This window comes from Acanthochromis polyacanthus, chromosome 2 (genome assembly GCF_021347895.1).
Source record: "Acanthochromis polyacanthus isolate Apoly-LR-REF ecotype Palm Island chromosome 2, KAUST_Apoly_ChrSc, whole genome shotgun sequence".
NCBI classification, from domain to species: domain Eukaryota; kingdom Metazoa; phylum Chordata; class Actinopteri; family Pomacentridae; genus Acanthochromis; species Acanthochromis polyacanthus.
This window is the reverse complement of record NC_067114.1, coordinates 11014808-11029763: the sequence shown is the minus strand read 5'-3', so window position 1 is coordinate 11029763 and position 14956 is coordinate 11014808. Positions and strand designations below refer to the sequence as shown.

General features: G+C 41.4%; 1 protein-coding gene across 2 annotated transcripts in view; it reads left to right on the top strand.

Annotated features, from left to right (window-relative positions):
* Positions 1 to 14956, top strand: part of sbf2 (SET binding factor 2) — a 113020-nt gene that overhangs the window by 65632 nt on the left and 32432 nt on the right. For both annotated transcript variants that reach the window (XM_022202535.2, XM_022202534.2), the window contains exons 17-21: positions 3936 to 4004; positions 11967 to 12137; positions 12980 to 13251; positions 14339 to 14511; positions 14742 to 14815. In XM_022202535.2, the coding sequence (XP_022058227.2) occupies positions 3936 to 4004; positions 11967 to 12137; positions 12980 to 13251; positions 14339 to 14511; positions 14742 to 14815 (759 nt within the window). The remainder of the gene's footprint in view (positions 1 to 3935; positions 4005 to 11966; positions 12138 to 12979; positions 13252 to 14338; positions 14512 to 14741; positions 14816 to 14956) is intronic.

Genomic DNA, 14956 nt, shown 5'->3' with positions numbered 1-14956 from the left:
TTGAGCTAATTGCTCATTTGTTTGTGTGTGTGTGTGTGTGTGCGCGCACTGGTCACTGCTCCAGCTTTTTAGAAGTAAATGTTTCGCAAGCCATGTGGGGGGAATGAGCCTTGCTGTGGATGTATCCTGGCATCCCAACTATTTCCTGTCAGATAGGATTATGAGCCCTCTGTGCTCTGCTCTCTCATGGCTGAGGCCCTCATGATGGTGCTCAAAAACACACTCTGAATGGCAGTTTACTGTGAGAGGGGATTGGGCTGGGGGTCCATGGGAAGTGGTCGCTACGGCATGGACTCCATGCGTTCTGATCCTGAGCTCGTCCGTCCGATGTGGAGCACTGTGCAAGAACACACATTACACAAAATGTTGTTTGAAAGAATGAGCAGCTTTATCTGACCATCGTGTTCGACCTGCAGACTCCTGAAGCTTCAGCTTGGAGCGCCTACCAACTGAATCTGTACCCTGAGCCTGAACGCTGTGCTTTAATCGCTTTGAATAGATGACTTCATTGCATTTTTACATTATTTACATCATAAATTAGCCTCTTGCTGTGAGAACATGGCCCCTGTCTGCCTTAGTGTCCATGATAAACTGTCTTGCGTAACATGGTCACTGGGAATCTGTGCTGGGTATCATTCCCATGTCCAGTTCACTGTTTCTCTAGGATGTCCACCAGTATGACCAGGTAAACATCTGTGTTAATCGGATGTCTTGGAACCAGTGTTTACTGCCTGTCTGGGCAAAATGGAGGTCAACTCTGTGGCTTCCTATCAGTGATTCAACACACTTAACAGTAATAGACGCTGAGTTGAAGATTTTGTCTTTGTTCGTGGCCACAAAAGTCTCGTAAAAGCATGCCATGAGCATCAGTTAATCTTACAGCTTCTCTGGAAAGTGCCAACCTCTTTTGAAAGCACAGAAATTTGCTGTTTGTTCATATCCTGCAGTGTTTCTGTCACAGGCTCGCTTTCTGTTGATGTTCCCTGTATACGTGTCTGAGACGGCATAGCTGTGTTAGTCACTCTTGCCATCACAGCCCCTGTAGTTTCAAAACTAAAGGGAAAATGGTGAGCGTGCTGGGAAATAACAGAAGGAAACGGACTCCAGGGTGTCCTCAGAAACAGAAACGTGGGGATGCAGAGCACCCTCTTCTTCCTGCAACCTTGAAATAAACTAAGCTGCATTTCCCACCCTCCACGAAAGGAATCTATTCACCACTGACAGTAACTGAGTCCTGAACACAATAGGATATACCTGAATACAAGGCTCGTACCTTCTAAACTTTCAATTTTCATTTGTTTTCATCTCAGAGCTGCTCTAGATTTTGCCGCTATCACTTTGCTTTGTTAGTTGACCTCCAAAGCTCTTGAGCTGTCACTTAGCCCCTTTGCTCACAGGAGATTAAGGTAGAGGGGTTGTTTGGGGTAAGTGTGGCTTGAGTAAAGCTGATAATGTCTACTTTATATGAGATATGACTTGTTGAAGAGCACTTTGAATATAGCTTGTAGCAATTTCTTCATCTGAAGCAGGACGACAGCATTTTCAGTGCTAGAAATGTCTGTCGTCCCGAGTTTTTGATCCACAGGACTGATGACACGCACGGCTAAGTTTCCTTCTTTTTTTTATGGTTTGCTAGATATTCACACTTTTTTGTCTCTGCATTTCCACTTGCTATTCTGTTTTGACTGGTGTCCATGAACTCCTGTGACCTACAGCGTCGTGGAGGATGCTGGTAAACAATGCTTTGGTGCCGCTCCAGCAAGCTGGAACATTTTACCGCAGCCCAAATAACTGCAAAGAAAAACACTAGCGACGAGGAAAATAAAACAGAAACTATTTAGCTTGGTCGACGGGGGGCCAGACTTTCATGTGTTTTGCATTTTCTCCCCTCTGTACATTCTTGTGTGTGTGTGTGTGTGTGTGTGTGTGTGTGTGTGTGTGTGTGTGTGTGTGTGTGTGTGTGTGTGTGTGTGTGTGTGTGTGTGTGTCTGTGTGTGTCTGTGTGTGTGTGTGTGTGTGTGTCTCTGTGCTTTTTTTTTCTCGAGGAATGGTGGTAACAGAGGCCCCCATTACAGACCACTATCAGAAAGTGCAGCATTCCTCTGCCTGTCTGTCCCGCCAAAATTAAAGACTCTGATAGCTTGTTGCATAGTTTTAAAAACACACAGCTGTGTATTTAAGATTTCTGTATGTCTGTGTTTGTTCTCTTTTTAACGTCATTAAAAAAGAGATTCTATATTGCAAAAAGCGCAAGAAAATGCACAATACCCACATTTTCTAGCTGTGATGCCCCACTGGGGGGTTATGAGGTGCGGCACCAGGTCAAAATCAGTGCTGTTGTTTGGACATGGTCTTAAATCAAGTTTCCTCCGGCTATTCTCATTTACAAACTCCAACAAATAAATCCCAACACAGCTTACCAATGATAAGTACCAATTTCCTGAGAGTGAAGTAGGTTCGAATCTAACTCGCGTCTTTTCTTTTTATTCTCCATTCTCATCAGTCTTTTGTGATCTCTGTAAGAAAAGTTTACTTTGGGCCCCTAAACCTCCTGTATTAAGCCTCTTAATGTGCTCTTTAGCGTAATACCATTCTCCTGAAAGCACAATTAGGCACCGCCTCTTTGACCTGAAATAGTCCCAGCTACAAAAACACATAGGCATGATGTGTAAATGTCTAAGAGGGAGTATTTTCAACTTCCCTGATTTTAAAAATAACAATAAAAAGAGAGTTACTTTTCCCTCTGCAGTTATAGCTAGCTGCTAGATAAATGGATACAGCATTCTGTGACAAAAAATATCTACACCCCCTGTCAAAAGTTTTAGGACACTTTCTCATTCAAATAAAGTAGAACCTGTCCTACAGCTTTTGACAGGGGGTGTATCTACCATATTTGGTACACATATGCAGCACATCAGGCTGAACAAAAAAGTCAGTGACAGCCACATTCCAAACCCAACAGGAAGTGAGCTATTTTGCGTTGAATGTCAGATTTTGCCCAATTTTCATTTTTTTCTAGAGCGAACTCCTCCTAGGGGGAAACTCCAATTCACCTCAAATTCGGCCAGTACATACAGGAGGCCTTAATGATCCAAAGTTATTAAAATCTGTTTCCAAAGGCAAAGGGCGTGTCTGTGGCAGCCTCTGGAATTTTGATCCTTCACCATGAAATTTCAAATGCTGTGTAAATGCCCTGAACATCCTCCAATCTGCCTGCACCTTTACATGTATGATCAGAGTTCTGTCCTGATCACATCCATATGATGAAATACACCCCCTGTCAAAAGCTGTAGGACAGGTTCTACTTTATTTGAATGAGAAAGTGTCCTAAAACTTTTGACAGGGGGTGTATTTTATGCAACATCCTGTGATTTTCTTTGATGAGACTTGTATGGGATTCTAGTTCAAGAATGAAAAACATAAAATTGTCAGTAAATTGAAGACTGGAACGCTCTGACAATTGTGTCAAGGCGGAGATTATGTAAGGCTATTGAAAGCATATGTCCTGATAGTGCAGAGGAGGAGAGCGAATGCTTTAGACAGGTCTTTTTTTTTTTAGCATTGCCCTGTCATTTAGCAGGACAGGGTGTCTTTATGTAACAGGAACTTATGTATGCTATATGGATTCTTTGCCCCCTACTGTCTTCAGCTAATCTCTGCTTTTCTAATTTATGACACTTCATCAGTCGTATGCTGAATGATGACAGATTTTGCTTTGCCTTACTGCTGAAAATGGATTGACTGAAGCAGGCATAAAATGTTCCTCCATGAAGTTACCAAAGCTGTTTCCCCTCTGGCCACTGTGTGTGACCTCTCTGTTGGAAACCTGTGCTGCTTGTTTTGGGGCTCTAGTGAAGACGAGATGTTCACAGAGATTTGTAGCGTGTCTCCTGCCATGTCCTGCTCTGACCTTCTCCCTGTTGTTCGACCTACAGGATTGCTCCAGCTCCGAGGAGTTCACCGTGGCCGCTGCACTGCTGCCCCTGTCAACAGCCTTTTACAGGGTAAGGAAATCAATTTCTAGTCCCAAAAGCGCAAAAGTTGGATGTATGTGAATTTAATGGAATTCTGTTGTTCTACTTAGTTTCTCTGTCATGCATGCAAACCACTTTGTAAGTGGTTTCTGCCTGTGCACATACTGTAGTTTATCTTGTCAAACTATTCTCTCTGAACACCATTCTAGTACATTTTAGGTGAGCAATTATTTAATCTGCAAAAACATTGACAACTTGTATTGGAAAAAACAACCAGCAGTGTGTCTTTGCAGAGAACATCTGCTTCTGGAGTGAAGGCTTTAAACATGTTCACCTACACGAAACTGTCCACCTTGAATGCCCCAACCGTTGTAACCGATTGTGCATCAACTAATAGAAAAACTGATGTAGACTAGTACAGTACAATAGCAGACAGATACGGTAGCTTATTTGTTTCTACTGCTGGTGATTTTTAAGCAGTGAAGTATATGATGGCTGAAAGGTAACTACGAATGATAGTGCAGAAGTGCTTAAGACACAGTTCAAAACAATTGTGTCTACGTTAAATGCTACTTTTACACCAGTATATTCAATGGACAACTCCCAATTCTCTCTAAAAAGGATATTTTTGGGTTTCTTATAAAAATTCTTGAATGTTTATTTAGTGCATTGTCAGCAGAACTCTTAAATCTAAGTGTCACAGTTGCCTTTAAAAGTCCACTTTTGGTTGGGCTTAAGGTAGCACTGCATTATAGAGACGTTTGTAAGCAGGGAATAGTCAGAGAAAGGACAGCTTTCACAGCCTTTGACCTTTGCTGATCCTGGAGCATTTTCGTACGCAGTGCAACACGTTAAAGTCTCCGCAGTGAAGTGTAAAGAGCCGACTGTGGCCTTTGGTTTCCAAGTCATAATATAGACACTGGCTAGCTGCAGTATTCACCACAACTATGTCCTCGCAGCTTACTTGTCGCTATGGGGACAGACACAACTGTCCGCACTGGCTTTTTGTTGGATACCAGTGCCATACCCTGATGGGCTGGACTGAGACCTGGCCCGCTCTCTACTACCACATGACTCATCCAGTTCGCATGCCACAGGCTGATGTAACTATCCCAGATAAAGCCATATGTGTTGTTTTTCTTGTTTCTCTTCAGGACCACCAGCACCGTAAATTAATCAGCCCTGTCCGCTTGGCTGTGCACTTGTTAAACCATGTAACAATTACTGACCACTTCTAAGCAAATCGTTTCATAAGAATATACCGTCATCGCCACCCTGCCATCATGCTTTGCTGTTCCAGTGAAAAAATTGCAAAATGATTTTTTATCTGGCACTGACAGCTAGTTAGGAAGAGAGACAGATTTTTCCTTGTTATTTACTGATGATTGGAACTGGTGACAAGCTTAAGCTCTGCCTCACCCAAAGGGTGAAAAGTAAAGTGAGGTCAGGAGGAAATCTTCCAAAAGTGTCTGTAATAACTGGTTTATGGAGCAAGGATCATGCAGTGGAAATGTGAGAAAAACAAAGCTTGGTAATGGAGCATCACAACAGCTGTCAACTTGGGTGGGGACTGAGAGGCCTGCATGATCCTGACATCTCATAATTGATCCATCACCCCCAGTTTCACAGCGTTTTATCCATGTTTAGTCATTTCTTTGCATTCACAAATCTGACCGTGACAACATGCGGTCTTGGAAGTTTTGCAACATGAATGTGGTGTGTCTTTATTTTACAAGTACAATGACATTGGAAGTCCAATAACACACCGAGTTTAAATAGAAGGCAGATGTTTTACAAGCATTTAAAATACCTTAAACAGACATGAAAGGTGTCTGAAATGGATAAGTAACAAATGAAGAAGAGAGCTAGAAAGAGGATCTTCTCATTCCTCTCTCACCTCTGCACAGATGCTCAATCACAGCATGAAGAGAGCGTGAGTGTCAGATTGACAAGTTCGAAAGATTTAATGACCGTCGGACGTCAGAAACGTGCAGAGGGAGTGGTCTCCGACAGTCTAACATGCAGTTTGGACAGACTATAAATCTACAGTTGTTCCTCAAGCAGTTGTCGATACTTTAAAGATGATCAATCTGACCAGACAAGATCTGAAAGTCACAGAACAGAATGTGAGCAATAGCTGGTTTCTCATGCCTTGGGGAACTTGAAAACAGTAAAACGAGTTCATCATTGTCCGTTGTATACTTTATTGTGTCATTTAATGCCTAAAGCAGTCAGTAGTGGTCCATGTGGTCGAGATTAGTTTCGTCCTACATCTTTTATTTGGTCTCAATAAAACCACACGTTTGAGTCGTCCTTTATTAAACCTAATCTCACATAGCTGGACTGATGTTCGACTTATTTCATAAGATTTCTATGCCAATTATCCAAAAATACTGCCTGACAGCCACACTTAATGAGATGTTTACTGATGCTACAGTAAAGTATGATGATCATACTGTGTAATTAAGGCTCTGCTATTAAGAATACAACTAGAAAAGTGATTCACATTTTTTTCCAAGCCAGCAGGTCGTCTGTGCTGTGAATCAAATCATTGACCCAGTCGGATCTTGCACTGACCCACTTAGCTGTGTGTTGGCATTAATCTTGAACTAGTCTCGTATGCAGGAGCAGATGAGGAATTTGCCCTTTGATTGCCTGCACCTTTTCACACTTTTATGTATTAACCGATTTAAAGATGTGTTACCATCTAATATTTGTGATTTGAATCAGAAGTGACAGTTTATAATTTTTTTTCTACAACAAGCACATGTTTTTCACTGTGGAAGGAAGGAATACATGTTTAGGAAAACTACTCCATGCTGAACTTTGGGTAAAAAATTATCTCCCTCTGTTGAGACACATTAAAGACTCTAAGTTCAAAATCAGGAGTCAGTCATTGGTCATGTTCCTGTGTGGTATTCTCAGCCAGACTTTGGCAGGCTCACACTGCGTTCATGCTGACGGTGGCACTTTCCCCACAGCCCTCATGTCTCCAGGTCGGGGAACGTGGGAAGCTTCCCATCGCACCAAATGTCTGCCTCCAGAATCTGTACGATCGAGACAGTGTTTAGTTTTTTTCATAGCCATTTGTTGACACTGAACAGCTTATGCTGTTGACACAAATTCTGTGTTCAGTTGTTTTGCTGTCCCGTTTCTTGAGTTTCCCCTCAATTTGACCCTCCTTGAATGTTTTGCTCAAACTGAACCACTTGCGGAACAGTGTTTGATTCAGAGTTATGGGTGGTAATTGCAAAACATCTTCTAGTCTAAATCATGGATTTGCCTGTGTAGGTAAAATTTGTCTAAATGCCTTACAACCTTTGCACAGTGGCCTTTTGTTGGAGGTGATGTTTTACATTTTGTTATGATTGTCTAATCTGCGGCCAGTTCCTCTGGCATTCATTATCTTGTGGGTGGTGGGTTTATCATGAGATGAGCGGGTGTCATTGACTCCCGAGTCGGTTGTTATTCTGCCCTTTACAGTGGCACATGATATTTCTTACATTTGAATGTGCCAACAGAGTGTAAATGCCTCTGCCTGGGGAAAACAAAGAATGAATACGGCAGCATGTGGAAAAACCCAAACACGATTCTGGATGACCTACACGGCAAGAACACTTGACTGTTAGCATTCTTTCGGCCAGAGTTTATGCATGGAGGGATTTGGCAGCTTATTCTGTCAAACTGCTCTCCACTATGTCTTCACAGGGGAGATGACGTACTGGGTGACCTTTGTATATCTCAGAAATGTCCAGCTCTTGACTTGCCATATCTCTGTTTACTTTGCTTCAGAACATTTGTGTTACTTGCACATTGTGTTTTTGCGCACATGCCGCCTATGGATGCCATGATGGACTCGTTTGTTGGTTTGACTTTCGACATGTTTTTCTCTGTTTGTTTTACGGGACTGCATTCTATAAATACCCTCTTCATGGTTTCAGGGTTTGAGTAGTTTTTCTCGCAATACACTGACTCATGTCGAATTGCAAAAGTGAGGAGATGGATTGCGCCCAGGTCAGGCGTGCAGTCTCATCGAGGACTTAGAAATCATGACTGTTTTTGTATCAACAGTTTAGGAATGCTATGAATTCTTCCAAAACACGTAAATAATGTTGCTGCCCCAAGGCTGGTGACATATCAGATACAGCAGTCTTCGCTCAGTGTCTGCATGTAAGTACACACTCCCCTCAGTGACAACATGCAGTCTCCCAGTCTCTGAAAGACACAGTGGACATATGTGATGCTGTTCAGCTGATGCTTGGAGGACGTAGTCAATCATACAGTGAACCTCTGCATCGAGCCCCAGAGTTCAAAACAAGATCCCAAATCCTGATAGCCTCATTCCACTGACTTGTACAAAGCATTTTCTCCTTTCTGTCTGTCTCCCCTTGAGGTTTCTCTGCTTGTTTTTCACCCTTTCTCCCTCAATCCTGCATTCCTCCTCTTTGCTGGTCACGCAGCCAGATGGGTCTGATAGTGGTATACTCCCTCCTTCGCCTTCATCTTTACCTCCTACCTTCCTTTCCTCCTCCCTTTTCCTCTCCTTTCTTCTCTCCTTCCCCGTCCTCCTCCTTGCACATCTGTCTCGTGGATGTCTCTCTAAGCTTTGTGTATTATCATATTCGGAAGGCCTGACCTCGGTCAAAATGACCTGGACATATCTGACAAGTCAGAAAAGTACAGCCAGGCTGATTATAGACAGCACTGACGAATCGCACACACTGACAGACCCCCCCTACACAAACACAGACGTACACTCACACAACATCTGCTCCAAGACACATAACACACTCAGCTGACAGAAAGATGTTACCGTACTATCAAGGGGGCTGCACTTCTTATCGTATTTGATACAACTTATTTATGGCGTGTTTCACTCAGCTCCATCGCTCCATTCCTGCAGAGTTTGACTTCTGTGTGCCGTCAGTCCACACACCATGTATCGTCCATAGTCTACTGGTCTGTTAACTAGATCAGTGCCAGGTTTAGCCACTCTTCAAAGCATTTTTTGCTCCACCAGATTTGCCCTAGTCATTTAATGGCCTAATTCCCATACTCGGTTTAAGACAGCATGCGTGGTTCCTCTGATGATAGCAAAGTGAATTTAATCATCTTTCATTCTGAGAAAACTGTTCATCTACGCAAGCTCCCCATTTATGTCGTCCTAATGTTGGCTTGTGATCTACTGCAAGGCTGTACTTTGGCTCACCACATGTAGATGTCAGAGCAGTTTAGATGGATGGAGGGGAGGCGCATTTATAGTTAAGCAGTGAGGTGTAATTTAGCATTGATTGACTGTGCAAAGCCTGCAGGAGATGAACCATTTCAGCTTGGACAGATTAGAGACACCTCTTGCTCTCATCACAGGACAGTTAAACACATTTTTTGGGTAGTTGCATTTCCAACATTATTTTAATCTTATCACAGATATAGCAATACAAGCTTTTATGTTTGCCAAAAAAGCTTAAGATATACTTGACGAAACACTTTGTCATGATCACATAGTTTATCAACCAGAGAGCACTTTAACTGAAAAACTGGTATTGGCGAGTGATTTGTTATCTCGAGATGTCAACATTGGAAGGTCCAAGACTGAAGTCAAACTGTAGACTGAAAGTGTCTCAATTTCTGCTAGAAGGGTTACTAATCAATTGTTCCTGAGAGGAATGTTTGAATACTTTGGCATTCCTGAACTTTGTGTTAACTTCGAGTTAGCTAATGTTAACCCTCTGTGCCCCAGAACCCACCATAGGCTTGGTAAGGATTTTTTTCTTCCAGTATCACCAAATTTACACCCTTTATCAAAGCCATGATGACATATATTGATCCAAGCTTTTCAAGTTTTTCAAATCCAACTTTAGTTATTTCTTTTTTCATGATTTACGGTATTGTTTAGGTTAATATGCTAAAATGCTAAACTGAGATGGTGAACACAGGCAAAAGATTTTCAGATGGGCCACTCTGTGATCCATAGGGTACAGCACATATCACATAGCCACAGCCCCTGGTTTGATTCCTAAAATGTTGAGCTCACAACATGAAATACAGGGTGACACAAAAAACGGGAACTTTTTAACAATCCATTAAAACCAAGAGTGATGGAAGACAAATATTTTATTCGTAGTAATTGAAACCTTAAAACATACCATTTAAGAAACAATGATGGAATTTTCGTTGTTTAAAAATTACTTCCTGTAGATGGCGTCCTCCTGTACGAATGCGTTCTTGAAATCTGCTGTTGAGATTCCTCATTGCCTCATTTTTTGTCTTCCATCTACAGGAAGCAATTTTTAAAAAAAAATGAAAATTCCATCATTGTTTCTTAAATGGCATGTTTTAAGGTTTCAATTACTATGAATAAAATATTTTTTCTTCCATCTCTCTTGGTTTTATTGGATTGTTAAAAAGTTCCCGTTTTTTTGTGTCACCCTGTACCTTTCGAGTGACGAGTTTCGAAAAATGTGAGCACTGCTGTGTTCTTGCTTTAAAATACCTCAGACTACTGTTTCACATTCCTTTGCTTAATTGAGACAATTTGGATCTGTTTCTCGTTGGATTCTATCATTAGCCAGCAGGATATCCTTGGCTCTTACAACATCTTGATGAAAATCTGCTTCACTCAGCAGTGTCATGTGTCCTGAAAAAGCGGCTTCATTTTGGGAATCTAATATTAGGAGAACAGCAGCGTGCGGGCATTGCATCGATTGTGTAATAAGATGTCAGAACATGTTTAAATTTTTCAAGATGTTTTGCCCATATTTTTCTCTCATTACATACATTTAAACTAAATAACGAGACATTTGCCAGTTTTTTACTAATAATTTTCTAAAGTATTAGTTCTGTAGTAAATGAGGATAAACAGTATATTTAAATCTTAAAGAGTGGCTGATATATTGACACTCATAAATGAAGAACAACAGTGCTGTGTTGTTGTTGTTTTTTTTATATGGGCATTCGGCTCCCAGCTCTCCTGCCTGTTGGCTTGTGGAACCATCACATTGGGAATAGACCTGTTTTGGTTCTGTCTGTTATAATTACCACAACCTCCACCCTAGTTCTCATCCTTCAAAGGCAAACTATGCAGTTATAATAGAAAACACTGTATTGTGTCACACTCGGGGGAGAGAAATCAGACGCTAATCTAATAATAGATGTGAGCCTTATGTGGTCCTGAGACTTTACAGGGAGACGGACGGTTGGTGAGCGTTTGGTTTGCGGCCGCTCATTTCACTGGCACGTTGTGCTTTTGTGGAGACCATGTGACTTGTGTGCTCCATGTGGTTTAATGTATGTGTTGTATGGATCAATGTCAGTGCATTTCACTGAGGACGGTATGTTCCCTTTAGTTGCTATTTTTCAAGCAGCAGGTGATTTAATCTTCAGCCCACATTGATGAAAAATAAAAGTTCTGTTTCCAGATGCATCCAGACACAGAGCTCGAGAAGTAAGATGCATGAATACAGGAGCAACTGACTACTGTAGCATTGTATAGAAATTAACACAATGTTATGTTTTGCTGCACAGTTCCTTTAAGCTGAAACCTTCTGATATTTTGTGTTGAAGGACCCTTGGTGAACTTTTGAATGAAGTTTGCGTCTGCAGCATCTGTTTGTACTAGTGGAGACAAATTTGTATATGTAAAGATTTAATTTTTCTATTAAAACTAATCATTTAGTCAATAAAGAAAAATGATGTTATTGTCTGTAACTATTTGCTTAATGACATTTTATCTTTTCCTTACAGTTGATAGTGATTTAATAAGCTCCAGTTTCACTTCATTCAGTAAAGGTGGTGATTAATATCTAGAAAACAATGTTCTCATGTCTGCAGAAACATGCAATATTGATCAAAAAATAACCCTAAGAACCCTACTAACCCTCAGATCAGCCCTGCACATCTAACCCCAAGCAGAGAAAATGGTTTAACGTTGCTTAATTTTGTTTTTTGCCTAATTTTTCTTTACATTGTCCCAACTGATTTTTTTTCTTTCAGAAACTGGCTGCTGGGGTGAACCAGTTTGCTTACACCTGCATACAGGACCATCCCATCTGGACCAGCCAGCAGTTCTGGGAAGCCACTTTCTACAGCGAAGTCCAGAGCCAGATCCGAGCCCTTTACCTCAACACCCCAGAGGAAAAGGGGGGCATCACAGCCAGGCTAACGGTAAAACATCAATATGACTAAATGTCGAGTGAGATTTTGTCCCTATATAAGGTGTGTTTAGCCTCACTCCTTTAATCCACATCAAGGTCAAACTGTTACCCTTTGAACCTCAAGCATGTAACGTACCACATTTTTCCAAAAACGCAGGTGTTAGATATTTAAACGTTGTTCGAACTTAGTCCAGTGCAGCTCCATTCAGCTGTATAGTCCCTGAATTTCTGTCATGTGACTGTTAAGCAGCTTTTTGGTTGCAATGAGGAACATAATTTTGGTTGTCTTTAACAGAATCTGAGTAGTTTGTAATTTTTATAAGGAGATGTACAAAAAGATTTTGATTAAATATAATGAGTTTAAACTTAGATGTGTTTCATTTTATAGATAACACTAAAAGTTACACATTTTGCACTCAAGGATCATCAGAAAGATGCAAATTTTGACATCTTTCCTGTTTGCACAGTTTCTGGCTCTGCTAAGTGGTTTTAATGTGGATAATTTATTTTTATTTATTTCTTTTGATATAACAAGCACTTTGAAACCCTCCCAGGGTTGAGAGAGTTAAATCATATAAACATAATTCAGTATCTATTTTATTGTAATAAAAATAAAATGTACACGTTTTAGTATTTTGTGTGTTTACATTTTTTAATTAAGAAATGCAGGATAATATTTAATATATTACAATATTATGCAAAAAATAAAAATCTAGAGAAGAGAATCATGCTCTGGTTGATTAAGTAAGCTCTCTGTTGCTTGAAACAAAACAAGCATCACTACATTTTTAGGGTCATTAACCGAAGAAACAAATTCAGTGAAAGTCCATTTGATTACTGTGACCTCTCCAGGATGTGGACCCCGTACCTGCAGCAGGCAGAGATGAGGAGCAGACAGCCATGGACCTGGCAGCAGAGCAGCTGCGATCATGGCCCAACCTGAGCAAAGAGAAGCAGCAGGAGCTGGTGAAGAACGAAGAGAGCACTGTGTTCAGCCAGGCCATCCACTACGCCAGCCTCATGGTTTACCTGCTGGTACCTTTGGACACCAGCAAGAACAAGCTGCTGCGTAACACTCCTGCTGCTGACTGGGAGAGCGGCAGCAACAGCATCGTGACAAACAGGTCAGCAGATTGATTGCATACCATAATCTACTGTCTGAGTAGAGAAAAGATGAAGTTTAACATCTTTACTCTCCTCTAAAATGAAACACAGAAGTGCCTAGAACATAGTTCTGGCTTGTTCAGAATTTGAAAGGTAGAGTGATCAGTCTTATCTGGAGGAAATATTAAGGTAAGGTTTCATGGTTTGGGAGTATGTGTACCTCTCTTAATAAGGTGATGATAAGCATGTGGGTGGATGTGGCATAACTCAGTCTACATGATACCTTTCTATTTAGCCAAATGGACCACAGCTCCACTTGTGTTTCCGGCCCACGTCCATCCTGTGGGCTTTCATCGCTACTGCACAAAACAGAGTGAGGCTCATTTACTTCTGTTGGGAAGTTTCAATCCCTCAGGGTGTCTTTAACGGGCTAAGCTGTGCTCACCCAAACCAAGCAAAAGAGCAGAGGAAGTGATTTCCCGTACTGCTCTGCAGTAACTGTGGAGCGAATTAAACATGGGAGGATCCCCCATGAATGTCTTTCCCAAAAACTGGAAGGATTTCAGCCAAAAAATGTGCTGCTCCAAATTTTAAGATTTGTTTCCAATAATCAAAGGAACAGACTGTCAGTTTTTGTCACGTATGATATTTGAACAAAACATTTGTTCATAATTTCACACTTACCCACAAGAACATAATGTTGCTATTTGATTGTACTTCATTTGTTTTAAATGAGATTACATAAATGTTGCCCTCAAAAATGTGTTTCGATGGAAAATTTCTTTTATTTATTTTTTCTGTCATTTTCGCTCAAGACTTGTTTGTTTCACACAAAGGACATTTAGGTTTCATCACTCAGTATTTGTGCATCCAGAGGGAAGGTTGCATCACTATTTTATGTGAAACATTCTTCTTGGCTAATACAGTCTGAGCATTTGATCCAGTCATCGACACTTAGTTCATTCCAGGCTACAAATCGCTCGCACTTGCACTGCTCTTTATCACAGTGAATCTTCTAATCCATTTCTGTCAACACACTGCTCTCAGATCTCAGATCAGATCTCTAGTGAACATGGATGCTTGACCTTTCTCATTTTCTGTTTACAGCATTGCTGGCAGTGTGGCAGAGAGCTTTGATACAGAAAGCGGGTTTGAGGACTCAGAGATCAGCGACGTGGCCAACTCTGTCGTCAGGTTTGTTGCCCGCTTCATTGACAAGGTGTGCACAGAGAGTGGAGTCACCCAGGAACACATCAAGAGCCTGCACAGCATGATTCCAGGTACAGAACTCACAGCATTCACTTGCTCTGTTGCTGCCTCGATTCCCTCAGTAGCCCTTGGACGTGTATTTTCAGCTCAAGCCAACAGCAACAAAGGCCTCTGAGCTCATTAACTCCTGACTCGCCAAATGGCCTCACAATCTGTAAATACACCTGAGAGTAGAACGTGCATGCGTACATGCGTTCTAGTGCACATACATATGGTAACTGACCCGTCTTCTGACCTGCAGGCATTGTAGCTATGCAGATGGAGGCTCTCGAGGCAGTTCACAGAGAGAGCAGGAGGTTACCTCCCATTCAGAAGGTGAGTGTTGTTCTACACTGAGCAGCTGGGGCTTCAGCTGTATCTGCAGCATTTCTAAAATCAAACAACAGGGAGTTAGACTCAACAGAAATATTTAAAATGTGTTGCCTAACTAGAAAGCAAAAGTGAAAGTGCATTTCA